General features: G+C 50.5%; 1 protein-coding gene and 1 long non-coding RNA gene across 19 annotated transcripts in view; both read left to right on the plus strand.

The window, feature by feature from the left end:
• The window catches only part of SNX29 (sorting nexin 29), a 657,788-nt gene that overhangs the window by 522,855 nt on the left and 111,496 nt on the right, over nucleotides 1-23,437 (plus strand). For 15 of the 18 annotated variants that reach the window (XM_077987279.1, XM_077987283.1, XM_077987295.1 and 12 more), the window contains one exon: nucleotides 13,374-13,513. In XM_077987279.1, the coding sequence (XP_077843405.1) occupies nucleotides 13,374-13,513 (140 nt within the window). Of the gene's footprint in view, nucleotides 1-13,373; nucleotides 13,794-15,202; nucleotides 16,046-23,437 lie in introns of those variants that run through there. The other 3 variants (XM_077987274.1, XM_077987276.1, XM_077987296.1) reach the window with 2 other exon arrangements.
• LOC144338405 (uncharacterized) overlaps nucleotides 15,973-23,437 on the plus strand; it is a 30,143-nt gene continuing 22,678 nt past the window's right edge. The window contains exon 1 of the long non-coding RNA XR_013412486.1: nucleotides 15,973-16,682. This is a non-coding gene — a long non-coding RNA (uncharacterized LOC144338405). The remainder of the gene's footprint in view (nucleotides 16,683-23,437) is intronic.

Here is a 23,437-nt window from a genome sequence, read left to right on the forward strand (position 1 = left end):
ATGTGAACTGCAGGACTAGGTCATTTTTTAATTTCTGTTTTTAGCAAAGCCGCAGGTCTCCTGTGGTCATGAATGCATGGGTCTTAAGAGGCAGGACAGCCTCATACTCCTGAGCTCAGGTGCAGAACTCAGGCAGACGTGGCTCTGAATTCAGCTGGGTCACCTTGGAGAAGCCACTGGATCTCTTGGAGCCTCAGTTTATTCATTTGCCAAATGGGGATATTACTATTTCCCAAAGCTGTTGCAGGGGTATGCTGAGACAATGGAAGCAAACACTTCACATCGCACTTGGCATGTAGGAAGCTGGTGATAATGGGCCTATTATTGTTAAGAGAAGCACGTGTGACAAGAGTGTAACTGGGCCTTCAGCTCCATGTGGAGCCCTTGTTCCTTTTCTGAAATAGAGACATGCTTTCCTTCCTGTGCTTGCAGTTAAGTTTTGATTTGGGCACATCCTCATTGTAGATGCAGGACCAGGTTTTATTTTCTGTTCTAACATTTAGCACAGTTTAATGATACCATGTGAATGCCGTGGTGCAGTCTCCGAGCTCTTTCATGGGTATTCCCCTCTTGAGCTGCCCCAGGATTGGGGCTATGATCTGTCATGCCCCCTCCCCTGCAACTTTAGAGTAAGATCTCGAAAGCGATGGGGCTGAGCTCAAAGCCTCGGGCTCTCCCACAGCCTCCTATGGGACTTAAGAACTTGGGAGTTTGTTGTAGGTGGGCCAAGAAACCACTGGACGGTGTTGGGAAGGGCAGAGGAAATGGTTGGGCCGCATAGAAGCGACTCGGTTCACAGTAGCTGTAAACAGTCACTGAGGGGTGTGCGCCTTGTGCTGGGCACTGAAGATAGATACAGTCATGAGGAGGACCCTGGAGGGCCTTGCAGCAGATGGGGAAGAGTCAGGGATGTTTCAACAGATGAGGAGGCAGCAACCAGCTACATCCCAGGGGATGTAGGCAGGCATTTACGTTGGACCCTAAGATTAAGTTTGGGGTGTGAGCATCTCCTTAGTGGTGTGAGAGTGCCCAGGGAGTAGAGCTGTGCCAGGTGAGAGGGTGCAGCTGGAGAGGCAGGTGGGAGCTGGATGGTGAGGGCCCTCGCGTGCTGTGCAGGGAGCTTGAATCTCCCCATCACTGTTTACGTCCATCATGGAAGGCCCAGGGAATATATATATACAGACAGATGGTTTTTGTTTTTGAGACGGGGTCTCTCTGTTGCCCAGGCTGGAGTGCAGTGATGTGATCTCAGCTCACTGCAGCCTTGACCTCCCAGGCTCAAATGATCCTTCCGCCTCCCATGGGGTCATTCCGGAGTTTGCCATTGCTTCTTCCCTTGGCTGGCCCCTTCTCATCTGTGGGACTCACAAGCAGTACTGGAGGGAGGTGGGCATCCCATGGACATGAAGGTGGTTGATGGATTCTCTCTACCACGGGTGCCTGACGGAGGCTGGAGTATGTGCATGAACCATAGACCGTTCACGACTTTGGGGACAACTAGGTGCTGTTCACCTCTACTCACAGGGCCTCGCACAGAAGGGTAGTCAAAGAGATGTCTGCTTAGGTGGAGGACCGAATCTGATCCCATGGACTCAATCAATGTCCGGAGAGCGAAGGCGCGATGGCCTCTGCAGGGCGAGGCCTGTTTCCTCCCCTCCTCCCTCCTTCCCAGTCCGTCACAAAAGCACTTGCTTGGGACATGGTGGCAGCGCAGAGTTGCTGGGGTGAAAGAGTCGATAGGGCCTCGCTTCCCTCGTCCCCACAGAGGAGCAGTGTCCCTGGCCTCCAAGGCAGTGTGTCTGCAGAGGCTTATGGGAGGGGAGTCCCGCCAAGGGTGCCTTTGACATGCATCCCGCCCTGCGCGCCCCTTCCTCAGTTCTCTCCTCTCCTCTCTGACCCTGCCCTCCCTCATCCTCCCTTCCTCTGATCTCCTCTCCCCTCCCTCCCATACCTTTCTTCCCTCTCCCTTGCCCTGCCCTACTGTGCCTGCCTTTCTCCTAGCCTGCTTTGTTTTCTCCCCTCCTCTTCCCTCCCCTCCCCAGTGCTCCCTCCCCTTCCCAGTGCTCCCGCCCTAGCCCTCCTGCCCTGCTCTCCTCTCCCTTTCTCTCCCTTCCCCTGCCTGCCCTGCCCTGAGCTGCTCTGCTCTCTTCTCCTCAGCCTTCCTCTGCCCTGCCCTGCTCTCCCCTCCCCTTCCCTCCCCCCTACTCACTTCTCTTCCCTCCTCCCCTCTCTTCTTCCCTGCCCTGCCTTCCTCTGCTGTCTCCTTCCCTTCCCTGCCCTTGCAAAACGCCTTCAGATAATGACCTCATCCCTCCCCTCTTCCATCCATGCCTGGTACATTCCAGGCAGTGATCACCTAGAAAAAGGCCTGGTGAACAAGCTGCAGGACATGTTCCAGCCCCTCAGCCAGGCCCCTACCTCGCTGGTTGACCCAGATAGGACCCTCAGGACCTTCCTCATGAATATTTGGGGCCAAGTCCCATTGTAAACATTAGAACAGTTTTCTTTTCGAAATCTGTAATTGTATTATTTTCCCCAAGTTAATCAGGGGAGGCCACTTCGTGAAGCTTTACTAAGAGCACCCAGTCAGCAGCTGATAAAAGGAGCTCCGTGATGTTTGGGAAGCCACTGCTGTGAGGGTCACCATGCCCGACTATTTGTTTCTCTCAGATGTCTCTGTCGAGAGTTTTTAAAGTGGCAATAACAGGATTTTCTCTCGTCAGCTTCCCAATTAGCAACTGCGCAATGGACTCCCCAGAAACAACTGCTCGGGCCTGGGTGCTGGGAGCCCAGGCGCCCCCCGTTATAAAGCAGAGTTCACAGGTTGGCATGGATTTGCCGTGGATTGCGGCTCGCTCCCTGCATCCCAGGGTAGCAGAATTGGGTCTTTGGTTTAGATGAGCTCCACTCCTCCCAGCTGGCTAATGCTTGAAGGAAGAAAGGCAGATTTTCAATGCTCCGGGGATAAAACAGAGTGGTTTTTAAAAATTGAAGCCTCAGAGCTGTTTTCAGTCTCAGGAATAGCTGATTCTCACTCTGGCTTAAAATGCTTGTCACTCCTTGGATAGAGTCCAGATTCTCTCATGTGGCTTCCCAGGGCTGCCTCAGCATCCCGTACCCCAGGCCCCTCTGCTTCTGAATCTTGTGGTCCCTCTAAGCTACTGTCTTTGGCATCTTCAGGCTCCTCCCTGCCCTGGAGCCACCTTTCTCTCCCACTGTCTTAGAGCAGAGTGGATATAAGGGCACTGGCTCTGGAATCAGGCCTCTTGGGGCCAATTCTTGTCTCCACCCACCCACTCAAGGAGTTGTGGACCTGGGTGCCTCTGAGTGTCAGCTTCCTTCTTCTGAAATGGGAACATGAAAAAGCCCCTCTCTTGGCCGGGCGCGGTGGCTCACATCTGTCATTCCAGCACTTTGGGAGGCCAAGACGGGCGGATCACTTGAGGCCAGGAGTTCGAGACCAGCCTGGCCAACATGGTGAAACCCCGTCTCTAGTAAAAATAGAAAGATTAGCTGGGGGTGGTGGCATGCGCCTGTAATCCCTCCTACTCAGGAGGCTAAGGCAGGAGAATCACTTGAACTGGGGAGGCGGAGGTTGCAGTGAGCCGAGATTGTGCCACTGCACTCCAGCCTGGGCAACAGAGTAAAACTACAAAAAAAAAAAAAAGAAAAAAGAAAAAAGAAGAAAAGAAAAGAAAGCCATCTCTCAATGGGTTGCTGAGGATAAATGAAATGATGTGTAAGCATAGGTGTGCCTAGCCCAGTGCCTGGCAGAGAAAGCACTCGAAAAATGTTGCTAGTAACAGCTCCTCCTGCTGCTGCTACTAATAATGACGGCAGTCATTATTATGTCCCACAGCCCTTTGGGAGGGCTCCCTGACCCCCATTCAGATCAGGCACCTCACACCATTCTCCCCAACGGGAGAAGAGAAGGGCTACCTTGTGTAGCCCTTCATCAGGCGTGTGTCGTCGCTTTGTCACACTGTTTTGTAATGATCGCTTTGGATGTCTTTTCCAACTGACTGTAAGTTCCACGAAGGCAGGATCCACAGGTCTCATTGGTCTTTTTATTGGAAGTGTCTGGCTCACAGTAGACCCCCAAAGAATGCATGCTGAATGAATCAACACATGAATATATGTGACTGGACAGCTAAATGAGCAAATGAATTATTGCAACACATCAGCAAGTCACTCCTGAAATAGATCAGTGAGCTCTGAAATAGAACTCAAACCCATTCACTTCTCCTTGCCTCCCCGGCTGCCAGCGTGTCCTGCCTGGCTGGCTGCATCCTTGCCGGCCTCTCTGCTTCCTGCATTGCTTCCTTTGAATCTTCAGGTCTCGTCTCCGAAGCCACCTCCTCCCAGGTGCCTTCCTGTCCTAGCCACCCAAGCCAAGTCCATCTCTGTCCCAGCTCTCTTTATGATGTGTTCACGTATCTGCTTGTTGGCTCTACTGGATCTAAGCTCCGGAGGGCAGGGGCCACATCTGTTTGCCAGTACGTTCCTTCAAGGCACAGTACCTTGGACACACACAGGCATGCAGCAGAGAGTCACTGAGTTAGCCATGCAAAAGCTAGCACAGTTAATGCGGGTGCCAGTAACCAGCATGGGCGTAAATCTGTAACTCGATGGCACACCACGAGTTAACTTCTCATTCATGTCACGGTCCACTGTAGATCAGGCGGCCCCTCCTTTCTCCACGTGTGGGCTACACACTCCCAGAGGAAGGGGAAGGGGAAGCGGGGGAGGAGAGAATCGCAGGGAATTTCCTTTTTTCGGCTAGGCCTGGACGTGGCCTGCCCCAACTCCCATTACCTTACATTAACCAGAAGTCAGCCTATGGCTCTCGTCTAATTGCAAGGCATGCTGGGAAGCCCGGTCTTTGTGCCCAGAAAGAAGAAATGTGATTGGTGAGCCAGGCTCATCAGAATGGGTGCAAGACCAGGCGTGGTGGCTCACACCTGTGATCCCAGCACTCTAGGAGGCTGAGGAGGGAGGATTGCTTAAGCCCAAGAGTTCAAGACCAGCCTGGACAATATAGCGAGACCCCATCTCTACAAAAACTTTAAAAATTAGCCAGACATGGTGGTGTACACCTGTAGCCCCAGGTACTCTAGAGGCTGAGGCAGGAGAATTGCTGGAGCTCTAGAGGTCAGGGCTGCAGTGAGCCATGATTGTACTACTGCACTTCAGTCTTGGCAACAGAGAGATACCCTGTCTCAGAAAAAAAAAAAAAAAGTGCAGGATGGAATCTCATAGCCAGGAGGCCTTGTTGCTGGGGTCCTTGGTAGTCTCATCGATATTCTAGAATTCTCTAGCCATTGACAAGTTACAAGATCAGCTGACTCCAAAGCAGGTATCTCTTAAGGGAGCTGAGCTGCCTGCTACTCCCGATAGACCAGACCTTTTTATTTTACAAAATACCTTGATGTTCCTTGATAAAAAGAAAAAGAACTTTGGAAATGCAGAATCACCTCTGTCTGTCCCATAGCTCACATGAGGTGCGGCTCCCGAGGAAGGGCCTGCTGGGGAGCGGGACACGCATTGCAAAGACACACTTGTCAGAAACGAGCCAGGAAACAAAATTCGGGGAAATACAGGGGGCGGGGCCTGAGCATTGGTTCCAGGAGCCTCGTCGTCTTGTTCACAGCATTCCATCGTTTTAAAAATAGCTATTCTTCATTTGATGATATCTTTATCTTCTTGAAGCTCAAAATAAAATTAACCTTTTTTGGAGGGAAGAAAAATACTCCTATGAAAATCGTCTTGAGTGTTCTTTTTGAAAGCGAGGCCCAACTCCCAGTGCCGTGTATGAATAGCTCTCAGGCATCATTGACGATGGTGTTACGATAGGAATGCCGCAGAGTGACAGCAGGGCCACAGGCGGCGAGGACTCATTAGGCAGCCCCCAGAGGAGTCTGGCAGGTTCCGTGCGCTGGGCTTGCCTCCAGTCCTGTGGCTTCTCATCTGAATTTTGGCTGCGGCCCCAGGAGCCCAACCAGAAAACTCACAGATCTCTCATGGCCCTTTAAGAGCTGGACACTCCTCAGGGGGTCAGGGCCCCTTCCCGGATGTCCCGTCTCCTCCTGGGAGGTCCATGTGACAGAGGGGGCCTCTGAAGGCCTAGTTCCCCGCCTTCACTCACTTGCTCCCTGGTGTTCGGCTCTCTTTGGAACCAGGGAGCTGCCTTCCAGACCAGTCTGCCTACTCCAGCACCAGGCGTCTTTGTTCTCTCTCTCTGGACTTTGGCAACACCCTCCAGGCCATTCTTCCTGTGGCCTGCCTGGCCTTCCCTGATTTTATCCCCAACAGGTATTTGTTCTTTCAACAAATGTGTATGGAGCCTCTTGGGATCTCCAGGAACTGTGTTAGGCTCCAGAGATAAAGGGATGAACCAGACAGATAAGGTCCCTGCCTTGGTGGAATTACCGTCTAGCAAGGGAGGTGGAGGAGTGAGCAAGAGGCCCACAGTGAAGGAATGAGACTATCCCAGGAAGCACCGAGTGCTTTGAAGAAGGGAGAACGAGGACTGGATCAGAGAGAGCCTGGGCCCCCTCCACTGGCATGTCCCGAGAGTTCTCTCAGAGGTGGTGGCACAGGAGCAAAGACCAAAATGGCAAGGCCTTCTGGGCCAGGGGGACATCCCAGACAGAGATGGGAGACATCAGGAGATTGTATGCTGGACATGAGAAGAAACTCTGGGCTGCTAACATATTATGGTGTTGGTGAGGGTCGGCGTGGGAGGCGTTGGGGAGAAGGTGACATGAAGAGAGGTTGGCAAGGCATGCTGGGGCCACATGGCAAGGTTCCCATAAGCCATGCTGGGAGTTTAGTCATGTGTCCTGGGAGATGGACGGAGTGCATGGGAGCCATTGAAGAATTCCAATAGCAAAGGGTCGTGATGGAGTTTTGAGAGCTCTCTCTGCCTAAGCTGCCTACAGCCTACTGTCCCCAAGCATTCCCTCTCAGTGTTTATCAGATCATCGACCTCCTGCTTCCCACCTCCCGCTGGCTTTGTTGCCTGGTCTCCATGGCTCTGCACCGTCTTACTGCTGACACTGCAGTCTTACACCTCTGGAGCTCCTAAACGCAGCCACGCGGGCTGCCTCCGGTTCCAGCAAGCCAGGCTCCTTCTGCCTGGGCGTTTCTTCTTTGCATTTGCCATTCTTTCCACTTGGCGTGCCCTTCCCCCAGCCCCAGGGCACCACCTTGACCACCTGATGGCCACATGTCTTTCCTCCAGGAGCTAAAGCACCGGCTTCCAAGGCTGCTTCCCCAGAGTGAAGCGGTCCCTCCAGCCCTCCTGCAAACATAGACGCTCCTCCTCGCGAGCTTCCCTGAGCACCAGTGGGTTCCACTGCAGCACTTGCCCCAGCCTGTCCCCACCCCCTCCTGCACATTTCAACTCCTGGAGGAAGAGGATCCCAGCTAAACATCCGTGGATCATCAGCACCTGGCCTGATGGGCCATGTCGGCTACCAGGTGCTGAGCCTGGGTTATTACCAGTGGGGTAGGCGTACCCCATCGCTATCCTGCAGATGAGAAACAGATTCCAAGGGATTTCCACGCATTCCCACCGAGCCAGTAAATGGTACCGCAGGTCTCTGACAGTCCCAGGGAATGTCACTTATGATGTGAAGTAGATGCAGTATAGCCTCTGGGATGCATTTCTAGGGCCTTGGCTGGTCATACTGCCTGTGCAAGGGGTATAAACCAGGGCTTGCAAATGCACTGGATCACAGAGGCCACCAGGCAGGGGACCAGGCTGGGCAGAGTGACAGTGCCGTGTGGTCCGCTAATTAGGCACTCCTGGCTTAGCCCCTACCCACTGGCAGGGCTGCTCATTATTTAAAGGGAAGCCAGAAATCTGGGTTTTATGCAGAAATCTCCTAGTTTTAATGTTTCAAAGCGTTACTCAGGCCATACAAAACATACCTGTGGGTCACATTTAGTCTGTGGACCTCCGTGAGCAGCTTGTGGTGAAAATGGTGGCACCATGTCCCCCAAAAGGTCAGAACCCAGGTGATCCCAGGGGGAATGCAGTCTGAACAGTGTTGCATTCAACCTCTTAAAGAATGGATAGATAAAGAGGTGCCCTGTAACTCCTCTGTTAAAATTCCAGAAGCAGCAGGCACTTGTGAAAACTGAGATGTGTAAACACGGGCTAGGTCTTAGATAGCACCAACGAGTCATCATTAATTCTGTTAGAGGTGATTATGCCATTGCGTTTAAATGGGAAAATGTTGTTAATTTTTCAGAAATACACACCAAAGTATTTAGGAGTAAAATGTCATGACTATAATTTATCTTAAAACACCTTAGCGAGAACATAAAAATGATGACATAAATACGGAAAAGAGTTAAGACTTTTCAGACAAAGTATTGTGGGGATTCATTAAAATTTGCACTGCTTTTTGCCTTATTTAAATTTTTTCAGTGAGGCGTGATGGCTTACACCTGTAATCCCAGCACTTTGGGAGGCCGAGGCAGGTGGATCACCTGAGGTCAGGAGTTCGAGACCAGCCTGGCTGACATGGCAAAACCTGTCTCTATTAAAAATACAAAAATTAGCCAGGTATGGTGGAGCGTACCTGTAGTCCCAGCTACTTGGGAGGCTGAGGCAGGAGAATCTCTTGAACCAGGGATTGCACCGCTGCACTCCAGCCTGGGTGACAGAGCGAGACCCTGTCCCCCCCGCAAAAAAAAAAAAAAAAAAAACCATTCACAATATAAATGTAAGAAAACAAAACACAGTCACAGGCGAGAATATAGCCTTCCATGAATTATTCTTGGATCTTCCACACCTCTCAGGTCACCTTCTGCCGAGTCCTGTGCTGCAATTCAGGCCAAGGTGTCTGCACCTCTAGGGTCAGAGTGAGACCTGAGGGAAAAGTGCCCGGGGTGGAGAATGAGTCAGGCAGCCCTGCCTGCCGTTGCACCCGGGTGTCAGGCTTCCTCCTTTTCACAGGGCAAATGGCTTCTGCTAAAGCCAGCCTAGAAGTAGAATCTCAAAGAAGTGAACCTCGCTTTGGGGAAGCCTGGTGTAGAGGAACCCATGGGTTTTTCTTTGGAAGGCTGAAAGTTGTCTTCTGTACTGGGGGAGGCTGCCTGATGGAAGGGCCTGCTCAGCCACCTGCTAGTCTTGACCCTTTGTGCAAGTGCCTCACCTTTCTGAAATTCAGTGACCAGCCTTGGATGTGCTGTAGCGACACAGGGCAGGGGAAGTTCTGAGAACGGAGTGTGAGTGAAGATGTCACAGACGTCAGTGGATAAATAAAATGTGGTGTATGTACACCGTGGAATACTATCAGCCATAAAAAGGAACGAAATCATGTCTTTTGCAGCAACTTGGATGGGGCCAAAGGCCATGATTCTAAGTGAAGTAACTCAGGAATGGAAAACCGAATCCCGTGTGTTCTCACTTATAAGTGGAGCTAAGCTACGGGCATGCAAATACATACAGAGTGATATAGTGGACTTTGGGGACTCAGGCGTGGGGGAGGTAGGGAAAGGGGTGAGGGATAAATGACCTCATATTTGAGTACAATGCACACTGCTCAGGTGAAGGGGGCGCTAGAGTTTCAGAATTCACCACTAAAGAACTCGTTCAAGGCCGGGTGCAGTAGCTTATGCCTGTAATCCCAGTACTTTGGGAGGCTGAGGTGGGCGGATCACTTGAAGTCAGGAGTTCGAGACCAGTCGTCACTACTAAAAATGCAAAAATTAGCCAGGCATGGCTATGTGTGTGCCTGTAATCCCAGCTACTTGGGAGGCTGAGGGAGGAGGATTGCTTGAACCTGGGAGGCACAGGATGCAGTGAGCCGAGACTATGCCACTGCCCTCCACCCTGGGCGACAGAGTGAGACACAGTCTCAAACAAAAACAAAAACAAAACAAAAAAACTCATTCATGTAACCAGAAATCACCTGTACCCCCAAAAATTATTGAAATAAATCAGATTTTCAAAAAATTCCAGTTGCTGCCATATTGGATGTTCTTAGAGCAGAACCTGGCTTAGGTTTCCAGGGAGCCGCTATTGTGAGGGGTGAGCACTTGGAAGGGACTTGGGATTCCTCCAGGGGCCTCTGAGACCCGGGTAAGAGAGGCAGATCAGACTCATGGATGGAATTCTCTAACCTTCATTTTGGGGGTGGGAGGGTCACCTTCCTTGGGCTCTGTAGCAGCACCCCACATACAGCAGGAAGGACCATCTCTGATCGCTCCTCATTGCTTTAGTGTTTTGAGCATTTCCCTTCCAAAAAAAAAAAAGAAAAACCTTCACAAGTTCTTTCAGGGCTGATGAGCTCATTTCTTGTCTTCCTGTGGTAGAGTCTCCCAAGCTGCCTCGAGGGTTTCTTGTGCAGTTGAAAAACTAGGCTTCATGAGCTCCATTGGGCGCTAACCTGGCACGTTAACCACCTTCCAAGGAAAAGCATCTCATTGTTTAATGGTGGGTTGAAACTTGCCTTCCAAGGAGCAGAACCAGCATTCAGACTGGGTGAGCAGAGGCCCCAGCTTGGGTTGTAGGATCCTGGGACAACGTTGTCTAAATGTCTTCTCTCATTCGTACATAGCCCGCCTCCTGCCAGGCTGTGAGATTGTAGCCACCAGCTGGACTGATGGTGACACTGGAGTGGCTCTCAGCAGTGTTTGAGAGCTGCCACCCCTCTGGAGAAAGGTCCCCCACTGAGGCCGCTCATCAGAGGTGGCTTTGGACGAGAAGACTTTGTTGTGACTTTGGAGTGGCCCTGAGGGACCCCTGCTGGCACAGATGCTCCACGGCTCCATCTCCCACCTGGTGCTCACAAGAGGCTTGCCAGAGAAAATATAAGGATGCCTAGTGAAATTGGAAGTTCACATAAACCAATAATTTTGCGGTATAAGTGTATCGCAAATAGTGCATGGAAAGGTTTCCTTGCATAGAACATACTTTTTGCGGAAAAATTACTCATTATTTATTTGAAGTTCACATTTCACTGGGTGCCCTGTATTCTCATTTGCTAAATCTGCCAACCCTGGCTCAGAGGCGCCACTTAAGAAAGACTCTTCTTGCCATGCTCGGGGCCTTGGCAGGGCTTTGTAGGGACCCTTCTCTTCTTTTTATTCTGATTTTGATTTTTAGAGTCAGTGATATGGTTTGGATTTGTGTTCCTGCCCAAATCTCCTGTCAAATTGTAATCCGCAGTGTTGGAGGTGGGGCTGGGTGGGAGGTGATTGGATCATGGGGGTGGATTTCCTCCTTGTTGTTCTCATGACAGTGAGTTCTCATGAGATCTGGTTGTTTAAAAGTATGTGGCACCTCCCCCTTCCCTCTCTTCCTCCTGCTCCAGCCGCGTAAGACGTGCCTGCATCCCCTTTGCCTTCCACCATGGTTGTAAGTTTCTGAGGCCTCCCCCACCATGTTTCCTGTACAGCCTGCGAAACCATGAGCCAGTTAAACCTCTTTTCTTTATAAATTACCCAGTAGGTAGTTCTTTATAGCAGTGTGAGAATGGACTAATACAGTCAGGGTCTAACTGTCTCCCAGGTTGGAGTGCAGTAGTGTGATCATAGCTCACTGTACACCCTACCTCTAGGACTTAAGCAATCCTCCTGCTGCAGCCACCCACGTAGCTGGGACTACAGGTGCACACCACCACGCCCGGCTACTTTTTTCAATGTTTTGTAGAGATTGGGCCTTGTTATGTTACCCAGGCTGGTCTTAAACTCCTGGGCTCAAGTGATCCTCTTGCCTCAACCTCCTAAGGTGCTGGGATTATAGGCATGAGCCGCCACACCTGGCCTGTGGGAACTCTTCACCGGGGACCAGGGCACGTGATGCTAGGCAGTTTTTCAAGGTGCTGACAGATTGTGACTGAGCCCCTGCCTTGGGCCAGCTCTTTGCCTGCACAGGGAGAGAAGAGACGAGTGCCACATCCGATCTATGGGCCTCCTGGGTGAGGTACCAAGGCCCACTGCAGACTGCAGTTTCCTGATCTGTTTCACGCAATCATCATAGAACATTCCTCCTTGTGTTCTGTGAGGTTGGAAAGACCCCGTTCCTCCACTGCCTTCTCTCAGCTCTTTGTTTCTTCACCTTGCTTGGTCTTCAGTCCAGAAGGAGCATGATTGTCTCAGAGAAAGCCTTTCCCGGCCCTGACGCTCACTGCCCAGGGTGTCTTTGTTACAAGCCAGGGGCTATTAACACAGATGCACAAAGCAGGACTGGCTATGGAATGTGTGGGGCCCAGGCCAACGTGACAGTGTGGAGCCCCTGGTTCCAAATTAATGAGAATGTCAAGGTGGGCAGCAGCTCACCAGTGTGGACCCTCTGCGACAGCTGGGGTTGCACACCAAGCAAGCTGGCCCTGCCCACAAACACCAAGCAGACACGGGGGTGGTGGGGGCTGCACGATGAGTGTGGGGGTTCTGGAGCACAGAGTCCCTGATCCCTGAGTGGTGGAAACTGCTCAGACCTGGGAACCTTTGCCTGCCTTCTGGGGCCACGCTGCACAGCCCAGGCTGGTATGGACCTATGGGTGGGGCCATGCTACCATACATCCTAGGTTTGTGTGTGTGTGTGTGTATGTGTGTGAGAGATGGAGTTTCGCTCTTGTTACCCAGGCTGGAGTGCAGTGGCGCCATCTTGGCTCACCACAACCTCTGCCTCGTGGGTTCAAGCGATTCTCCTACCTCAGCCTCCCGAGTAGCTGCGATTACAGGCATGTGCCACTATGCCCGGCTAATTTTGAATTTTTAGTAGAGACGGGGTTTCTCTTTGTTAGTTAGGCTGGTCTCGAACTCCCATCGTCAGGTGATCCACCCACCTCGGCATTGTGTCCCACGCATCCTAGTTTTTCAAGAGAACACAGAAATTGTTTATTAATAAAATCTCTTTCTTAATCAGTGGCGGTTGATTTGTATTTCGAGAAACTCCTCTGAAGGCAACATTAAGCCCGTGCTCTGGAGTGGCATTTGGTGTGACTGATAATTACCCGCTGACCTGTGTGGTTGCTGGATTGATTTGTGTCTCCCTCGCTGGCCCGTGAACTCCACGAAGGCCACAGCAGCGCGTTCATTGTCCTACCCCTGACCCCAGCACCACATTCGGCACGTTTTGGTGCCCCATAAATAACCGTCCCATTTGAATAGGAACACACCAGATGTAGGTCTTGGACCTGCTTTTCCTCCACTTAATAATAATATCGTGGGCATCTTTCTTGTTATTCCATGTGATGATACGTGTAAGGGCTTAGGGACCAGTCACACAAGGCGGTTGCTCAATCAGTGTTGGCTGCCGGGATGGCGCTGATGGGTGATCGCCTGTTCTATGGGGTCGTTTCTGACCAGGTGAGGAACACATATCTGAGCGAAGATGTTTTGTGTTTCCTCAGGATGCCAAGTTTGTGGAGGAACGAAGAAAGCAGCTCCAGAATTACCTGCGCAGCGTCATGAACAAAGTCATCCAGATGGTCCCCGAGTTCGCCGCCAGCCCCAAGAAGGAGACCCTCATCCAGCTGATGCCCTTCTTTGTGTAAGTACTGCTCCCACAGGCACGCGCCGCCAGCCCTGCCAGCACTTCGTTCTTGGTTGTTTTATAAAGGTTGGGGAGGAAAGTGGCTCTCCATGATGCCCTGGTCGCCACGGGACCCAGGCGACCTCCAGGGCCTGTTCCAGGTGCCGCGATGGAGGCCGGGCCTCAGTGCTTTGGAGCTTCTAAAGGATAGGAAGAGAGCAGGCCTGCAAATGAGCATTGTTGACTTCAGGCTCACAAATAAACTCAGGGCTCTGTGATTTTATACTTTGACACATTTCAATCAAGGAAAGATTCATTTTCTACACAGCCCACTGGGTGCTCCAAAACTGAAACAAATTGTGTCAGTGTTTCTGAAGCTTGGGTGATGAACCCAAGGAAAAGTTCTCCCAGACTCGTACCGTATTAACTTAAATTATTTTTATATGAGTATTACTTAAAAATGAACATTAATATTATTTAAATACCTTCTCTTGAAAAAGTAAAAAAAAAAAAAAAAAAAGTTTACATATTATGCACTTAGAAAATCATTATGTTTCAGGCTGGGCATGGTGGCCCACACCTGTAATCCCAGCACTTTGGGAGGCCGAGGTGGGTGGATCAATGAGGTCGGGAGTTCGAGACCAGCCTAGCCAACATGGTGAAATCCCATATCTACTAAAAGTACAAAAATTAGCCGGGCATGCAAAAATTAGCTGGGCATGGTGGCGGGCACCTGTAGTCCCAGCTACTTGGGAGGCTGAAGCAGGACAATCGCTTGAACCCAGGAGGCAGAGGTTGCGGTGAGCTGAGATTGCGCCGCTGCACTCCAGCCTGGGCGACAGAGCAAGACTCCGTCTCAAAAAAAAAAAAAAAAAAAAAAAAATCGTTACACTTCAAAATTGTCAATTAACCCAATGGATGCTACTGTTTTCAAGAAAGCTAATCTTGGCTCTAAATGTCATGCAGTGACTTCTTTTCACCTGCCACATGCCAGGCATGCTGACCTCATCCACCCCTTTGCTCTGGTCCCATTGCCAGGAAACATCAGGCCGTCGTTTTGATGTCACTGCCTTACCACTGATTAGTCTACTCTGTTGTCATAACCTGGGACCTCTGACGTTTACATCCTTGGAATTAGGGGAATCAAGATCATCAAGCCCAACTTGGTTTTTATAGTCTTCAGATGCTACAGAATGTAATTCTATTATTTCTAAAATCTTATCGTAATAGAAACATGAAACGTGAAAGTCCGTAGAGAAGACCTGTGGGATCGGGAGTCATTCGAGAAGCACTGTTCTGGCTCGGTGTGATCTGTGTGATTTGCTGGGGTAAAATAAGAGTTTCCTGTCACGGTAGCTCTTTAACAGTTGTTCTGATGGTGATGCTGGGTTCAAAACAGAGGGTGATTTCTGCTCCTCTCCGTGGGGTGCACCTTTGGGAGCCGGCTTCTGTGGGCTGTGCTTCTGTCTGTGGGGTGTGCCCGGCAGTACCATCCAGATAGACATGAGCAGCTGCCCGTCTTCCCTGCCTAGGCCCTTTGAAATTGTCTCCAAGATGGTTGCTTAGATTTTCTCATTGTTCCAGGGTTTTTGTGAGAAGACATCATAGTGTCGTGCTGCCTTTGATAAGAGGTGCCTTTTTATCCTGAATAGACGACAGTATCTAGAACGCTTTATTTTCCTTTTCTCCTTTTATTTGTGATGCCAGGGCCTTGATCTCAGTATTTGGAAATGGCCGCGATAGTTCACGTGAGGAGTTCTCATTCTCTTAGAGGCATCCGCTTACAGGCAGCCTGGGGTGTGTCTCGGAGTCACTGCACATCGGCTGAATTCCCCGGTGAAAACTGAGTTAGCAAGTTGTTCCTAAGATGCTCCTGATGTTGACAGTGTGAGCAGGAGACACTGCCCCATCTGCAAGCCAGTGTCCCCCACCCCCCACAGGGCTCCACAGCCCAGGCCTCTCCGGTCCAGTGTTTCCCAAACATTCGTGTGCTGAATTGTAAAAACAGCACGTGTATGCGAGCCTCTCGGCGTGATGTGAATCTCAGCCACGCTGGTTGCCATCAGTCAGCGCTGAGAGAGAAACCTCACAGAACACAAGGTTCAATGTATGGACTTTACAGAACAAGAATTTCAGTGGGAGACTGTGGCAAAAGACACAGTGTCGATGCTGGAATTTTCACTACATGTTGGTCTAGACCCCAGTTGAAATTAAACAGCTCTTTTAATAAAAGCTCTTTGGCGTTCCTCGCTGTTCCAAATCACACTGCTCCCTTCTTCTTCTTCTTTTTTGAGGAGGATGGGATTACAGGTCGGAATGTACGGATTGTTTCATTTTGGGGCAATGATGGATGAGGCACAGCCAAGCCTTGCCCGTGCTGACGAATCTCCATGTGATCGTGTCCTTTCTCCATGTGCTGCCCACAGAAAGCAGCGAGGCTGCTGTCTCAGCTGGAAAGCTGAGCCTGAGAGATTCCTGGTTAAAAAAAACAAAACAAAAATCTCCTGGCTAAGGAAATAAACCCCAAAGCATTATGATTCTTATAAATCTTGACGGATTTTTTTCTTTGGTTCTTTCAAATGTTGATTTAGGATCTGGAAAGTCCATTTGAGTTACTGAACGTAACTGGATTGTTCGCTAAAGAGAGGGCCTCCCATCTTCCTGTGGATGCCAGCCTCGCGTTTCACAGCACCCATCTCATCTCGTCTTCTGGAGAGCCAGTGAAATCTATTTCATAGTGATGAGGAAAGTGAGGCTCAAAGGGGTGACCTGGCTGGTCCCGGGGTCCCCACCCAGCACAATGGGATCCTAGGGTGTTTGGCACCATAGCCCATGTTTTTGGGATGTAGGTGGGAAGCCTGCAGCCTGCGGACTGAGCCTGATTCTCCAACTTATTTTATTTAGCCAGTATAGTGGGGTTTTGTTTTGTTATTTATTTTTCTTAATTCAAGTACTTGTCAACATCAAAAAATTAGGTGTCAGATAAAAAAAATCCAGATGTCAAGCGTCTTTTTTTTTGAGACAAGTTCTCACTCTGTTGCCCAGGCTGGAGTGCAGTGGTATAATCTTGGCTCACTGCAACCTCCACCTCCTGGGTTCAGGCGATTCTCCTGCCTCAGCCTCTAAGTAACTGGGATTACAGGCACGTGCCACCATGCTCAGCTAATTTTTGTATATATTTTTTTAAGTAGAGATGGGGTTTTGCCATGTTGGCCAGGCTGGTCTCGAACTCCTGACCTCAGGTGATCCACCCACCTCAGCCTCCCAAAGTGCTGCAATTACAGGTGTGAGCCACCATGCCCAGCCTAGCTTCTCTTGAAAAATCAGAAGAATTGGTCACAGCCCCATTCGCCCACTCTCCCACACTTGGGTGCCCCGTGTCCACTGAACCGCCAACTCCTGTTGTCTCCCGGGCACTGAGCCAGCCTCCCCTGCCCTGCCGTTTGCTTGGTCATGTCATATATTTGGGTGGACCACTTACCGGCATGACGGCACAGTTTGCAGTCCTGGCTCTTCCCCACTGCTCCCAAGGCCCCTCCATTTGAATCTGCGGACACTCCACGTTACTCATGATGCTTTTGGTTTGCACAGTGTGCCCCTGTGTGTTCTATGAACAGGGCCACTGATCGGCTTCAGGAATGGTCGTCCCATTCCAGTCTGGGAGCTCAGAAGGTGGGCAGGAAAGATAAAAGCCAGTGGGTAGAAATTGCTTGTGTTTTTCCTCACAAAAACTACTTAAAAGTTTCAGTCCAGTATTAGATGGGACCTGCTTTCACACACACTCTTCCATTTTTTAATTCCACTTTACGTGTCCATATTTCACTGTGTTCCATAAGAGGCATCATGACTTCTAAGTAATCTGCCATCTGCACAAATCTGAGTTGAAGAATGGGGAGGTTGAGTTTTTCCTCCCAGTCCCTCTGCCTCCCGTTGCCTCCCTTGTTAATGCCAGCTCTGAATTGGAAAGTAGGCCGGTGGGAAGTGGGGCATTTCTTTTCTATTTTGAACTCTGTATATCAGTGTGGCCCAGAGGGGGACCAGAGTCTACTCCCCAACACAAGGAACAGATGAGTGAGTGCCAGCCTCCCAACGCCCACATCTTTTGGAAACCCCGTGCTGTGTTCGTCGTCTGACATTTGGGGAAAGGGTGCTTACTGAGAGACGTGACACTTGGCAGATGGCGGAGATACCCAGGGAGATGTGAGGTGCCGTTCGTTCGTGGAGGGAGGCTCAGACTCCGAGAAGTCGCTCAGGGAAACTGGACTGCAAATCGGTGACAGCTTCAGTGATTTGCTGTGCTGTCATTTAGCACATTATTAAGATGGTTCTCTGCAGAGTAATTTAACTTTGGGAAATACGTTATGTTCTGCTGCTCCTCCTTGAGGAGAGAGAAAGTTGGGGGGCTGGAAAGCGGCAGAGTAATGTAGGTCACAGCAGAAATTCCCAACTGGATTTTCAGCAGAAAACCCCATTTGGGTTTCCCCTGCCCCCGCCCCCATTTGCTGCTGCATTCTCTCTTAGGATTGTGAAATATATCCATGTTTTGCTGAAATATGAGCTGCCTTGTTCTCCCAGTGAGCAGATTACGTTTAGCTCAGCGATGCCACGCCCTGACCTGTGCACTGCGGGGGTCACTTGAACCTAAGCTGCTTTGCAAGTCACTGCTAACAAGAAGTAGCAACTTTTGACTTCTCTTGCTTTGTGGACTGACCAGAACCTTCCAGACTCCAAAGTCCTCAGCATTGCCCAGTTGCCAGGAAGGAGTGGCGATGCTGTGCAAGAGATCTCAAAGCCGCGGGCCTGCTGGTTAGGTGTGTGTTCAATAAAATGTCCACACACTTCACTTTCCTTGGGTGAGCATGTCACAGTTCGGCATCGTTCCAACTACTCTGTCTTGCTTTCCCCCTTGGCCTGCTCTGCTGACTTACATCAGCCACCTGGCCCTCTAAGGCAGGTGTGTTGAGACCCCTGGTAGCCACATGGAGAGTGTGGTGTTGATTTTGGAGTCGCTGGTAGTCTTTGGCTCTTCTACTAAGGAGGAAAGTGGTCTCTTAGAAGCTTTTAGAACAGCGCATCACACATAGTAAGCACCGTATGTGTGTAACTGTTTCTACCAACAGAAAGGGAGCCTCGGGGAAAGAGATTATGGGGGGCAGATATTTTAGGGAAAGTGATGAACTTCTAGTGTGGAAAAACCCTAAAACACCACAGAAAGAAGATGAGGAGGGCACACCTGCCCTCGCACTCACTGTCAAGTCTCTCGTGTAACTTTGCAGAAATCATCAATACTTAGGTAAGTCAAATAGAAACTCAACTGTTCTGAAATTTGCCTTTCTATTTTTTTTTTTCTTTTTTCTTTTTTTTTTGAAACAGTTTCACTCTTGTCGCCCAGGCTAGAGTGCAGTGGTGCAATCTCGGCTCACTGCAATTTCCGCCTTCCAGGTTCAAGCGATTCCCCTGCCTCAGCCTCCCGAGTAGCTAGAATTACAAGCACCCGCTCCCACGCCCAGCTAATTTTTTTATTTTTAGTAGAGACGGGGTTTCTCCATGTTGGCCAGGCTTGTCTCAAACTTCTGACGTCAGGTGATCCACCCGCCTTGGCCTCCCGAAGTGCTGGGATTACAGGCGTGAACCACCGTGCCTGGCCGCTTTTCTTAATTTAGTAAAACTGGCTCAGTCCTTCTGAAAGCTGATGAGTATCCACTGTAATGGCTGTTTCCTAATTTATTTCACCATTGCTCTACTTGAACAGTTAAGAGGTTTCCAGATTTTTCTCCCTCAGACTGTAGTCTGGAACATCTCAATGCATACACATTTTGGCAGGTAGAGCTACAGGCTTGATGTGTAGAAGCCATTCTGGCTTAGAGGGTATGTACATTTTAAACTTTTCCCGACATCACTAAAGTCCACCCTCTTATACCAATTTGATATGCAGGGTTTGATCTGGATCGAAGGGGAAGCCACTCTTTCCAGGGGTGCAGAACAGCTGCAAGGGGCAGGGAACCCCAAGTCATCCCCTATAGCTGCAGAACAGGGCACTTGGCCCTATGGTCAGGGCACACTGGGACCTGGGATGGAGGTCTTGGTCTCTGGGGGCTGGAGCCCTTGCAGGTGTGTGAGCTCAGGGCTGTGCTTTCCAAAGAGCACGCCAGGACTGGGTATAGTGGATGGATTGGGAGATGGGCTAGGGTGCCCTCATCATGTTGCAGACAGAAGGCGGGGAGGGCCTGACCCAGATGGCCAATAGGAAAGGGGGACGTGGGTTTGGAAGGCCCTACCAAGAGGGGACATGGGGCCCCACGTCTTAGGTGTGCAGCAGCATCTGCCCCATGGTCCTCATGGCAAGGGGGCAGCAGGAGCATTGCCACCCTCTGGGATGAGGACGGTGAGACTTGAGTAGGTGACTAGGCCTCCCGCTGGAGCAATGGAAGGAGAGCAGCAGCAGATGCCGAGTTTTTGAGGCTGAACATCTGGGTGCAGAGAGGTCAAGGGGACAAGGAGGGGAAACCCACTTAGGAGCAGATGAGACGTAAAGGAAGCATTGGGGTCGGAAACTGGTCTACGTGCATCCTGAAGGCAGGCCCGGAGCCAGGCGAGAGCAGAGTAAACGTCTCCTAGGATGGCCGCCTCTGAGCTGGCTTCAGGAGGCAGCTCCTCCCAGGCATGCCTCCGGAAATGTAAGTCTTCTCCCATCTCACATCACAAGAAAAACCAGTCAAGAGATTGGAGAAGTGTGTTATAATTGTCCTACTGAAAATTAAGGTGTAGCAATCACAGTTTGGAGGAATCCACAGCCACAGAGCCGAGGCAGGAGCAGGAGGTATCAACACACGGAGCTGCAGGTCTGAGGCGGCGTTTGCGGGTACCAGGACAGGAACACATGGGAGAGACATGGTCACGATCTCATTAGTCAGGATTGCCTTGTACTGACCCCATGTTCCAACTGTGTGTTCCTGGCTCTGTCTACTGCAAACAATGAATCATTCTTGCAAATAAATACTAATATGTTTATGTGAATTGTATACTTTCTGTGAGTGGCATTCCAAGAAGTTACAAGTTTTGGAAGCACAATAAGTCCTTAAATTGGCATTCTGGACACCAGACTCTGTAGCGCCACGAGCCCTGCTAGGAGGTGCCCATGTTGCGTGATTCTCCCAGCAGCACCCAACAGCGTTCACTTGTGTTTCCCAGCGTTTGGAGATTCATTCTAAGCTATCGTGTTTTACAAATCCTACTAAACTCAATATTATTAAGCTAACAGTTTTAGATTTCTAGGATAATGGGTAAGTAGTGGGAAGGATGTTAGTAATAGTTTAAGAATAACTTATAATTTGGAGAATTCCTAAGAAGTTGCAGGAATTCTGACTTCACCATCTCAAATCCCAGTCTCTCTCAAGAATTTGGAAACACTCTTGGGCTGCGATTTCCCTAAACATAGAATTGTTTGACATATGGGGGATTGCAGAGGTTACCAGGTCGGGGTCAGGTGCCCAGGGAAAGAGAGGGCAGGAAGAGGTACTGGCCTCGGACGGAAGCTAGGGACAGGGCAGGAGACTGGAGCCCACGGGGCAGAGGCGGGAGGAGGTGCGAAAGCCGAAGAAAGCCTGGTCAGCCTAGCGAGGGGAATCAGTGTCTCCCAGAGAAGCCTGCATAAGAGGGCTGCAGAATCAACATCTAGCCCCAGAGTGTTAAGAATAAATAGCAGGCTGTCCTCCTCTGCTGCCAAGTTGGCTGCGGACCCAGGGAGCAGGTGGCGCAGCGCGGCTGTGGTGGCATCCCTGTGCCCCTCGTCTATGGGAGAGTGCCACCAACAAGTTATCAAGGGCAGCAAGGGGAAACGGTGGTGCCTTTGCAAGCCACGGCCCACATCACACCTCTGGGAGGGATACGTTCAACTCAACAGCTCTGCTTAGAAACGTGGCCACCTTTGCCAGGCAGGGACTCTCTGAACAAACTGGATTCTGGAACCGGCGGCCATCTGAGGCCAGAGAGGACACTTTGCTGCTGTTTTGCCCAAAGGGCAGGTTATTCTCATGTGGAGCACTTTGCAGAATCTGCAGCAGCTGCCTGGAAAGTCAGCCCCGGTCACCGTTTGTGGGCTGGTACCTGTGGCCCTGTGGGTCCTGGGATAGCTTAGATGCTAAGAGGCTGTTTGGGCTCATGGAATCTTTGGCCCCTTTTCTGATGTGTTGATACGTATTTGCACACCACAGGAGGTGACACACTAATGTTGCACCCCCCTCCCAACCCCCAGCAATGAGGCTCCTGGACAGACCTGTCTCATCAGAGAGCAGCCCATCAGCCATTGCAGCCTTTTGTCCTCATTTCTTACTTTCTCAGCCTCATTATTATCAACTAGATGTATTATTTGGAGGGAGGAGACACCCTGCTACCTGGACTGACACCCCAAATTGGGGCCTTGGTTCTGTGATCTTCCAGTATCTACAGGCACCCCAAATTTACCTCTGTCGACTGGGATGTCGTGGCAAACTCAGGTGCCTGTAGGTCTGGGTGGGTCATGTAAGTGAATTAAGCCATTAAGTTGTCAGCAGGGAGTGGTGTGGAGTGCAGCTCATAGACCCCATTTAAAGGGATTGGCCACTGCTTACCTGGCTGATTGCTGTTATATAGAACTGCAGCTAGCTGGATAAAAGTCCTTAACCTTTTTAAGAGGTGGCAGAAATGCACATCTTGATATAAAGTCTGATGTTTAAGTTGGTTGGAAATTCCTTTGTTTGCTTAAAACATCTGTGGGCCTCATGGGGTCCACTGTACCTCAAAAGCCTTCCAGGGCAAAAGGGGACTTCGGTGCATAAAGCTGTTTAACATGTGAAGAGTGCAGGATGAGGGCAGCAGGGGATCCCACTTGACCCCAGGGGATCACTATGACGAGGTGCTGACCCGGACAGCTCCAACACCAGGCCTCGGGGCAACGCGGCCCCTACGGTTCTGACTGAGGTCCTCAAAAGAGTTTGGACTCCATGAAAAAAGGGTCCATTGGAATAATCCTCGGGCTAGAGATGTCCGCTGAGTACCCAAGCACCGCTGGCACACCTGCTCCCTTCCTCCATGTGGAAGACGTGTTCCCAAAGAGGGCCTCTGTGCCCAGCCAAATGTCTTGCTCTTCGGCGAGGTGTCCCGCGCTTCTCACACCTTCTCTATGGCAGCTCCTTTGGCTTCTTGTCCTTTCTGTGTAGCCAGCGGCTGCACTTGGTTACCTGTAGAAAGAACACAGCCAATGATTATGGAGGGTTTGGTTTTTGTTTTGGGTTTTTTTTTGTTTTGTTTTGCTTTTAGCAGCTCACCAAGAAAAGTGGGTCTCTGGAGGGCAGTTGTGTCAGTTTAGGGAAATCGGTCACAGGTTATTAGGGTTGAAAAGGAAGTCTGGTGTTCTCACCTGTTAAATTCAAATAAGTGCACTTAAAGAGCACTCCTGAATATCTTCAGGGCTGGAGATTTGCAGGTCCTGCATTTTAACTGTGGGTCCTCTGTGCCCCTAGGAAATGAAGCCAGGCTTGGTCATAGTCGCCTTCCACCAAATTCTGTTCATGGGTAAAATTCACCTGAAGGAGTTCCCTGCAGAGGGGCTGTCAGAGGACCTTTGATTCTGCTTTTCTTGGGTTGCCACTCCCCTGTCACTCACTGCCCCCTGCCCTACTAAACCCCAGTGGGTTTCCTTTTGCCTCTACCCCTCTGGTTTTTAACTAAGGGCAATTTTGCCTTACTCCCCAATTCCAGGGACAGCTGGGAATGAATGCAGACAGTTTTGGTTGTCCCAGTCATGGGGGACAGTGCCACCAGAATCTAGTGGGTAGAGGCGAGGGATGTGCTGAGCATCCTACACCTCACAGGACAGCCTCCTCCCTGCACAGCAGAGTTATCTGACCCGAACGTCAGTAGTGCCAAGGTTGAGAAACCCAGACCTGGCCTGAGAAGCTCACT

Source organism: Macaca mulatta, chromosome 20 (assembly GCF_049350105.2).
Source record: "Macaca mulatta isolate MMU2019108-1 chromosome 20, T2T-MMU8v2.0, whole genome shotgun sequence".
Taxonomy (NCBI): Eukaryota; Metazoa; Chordata; class Mammalia; order Primates; family Cercopithecidae; genus Macaca; species Macaca mulatta.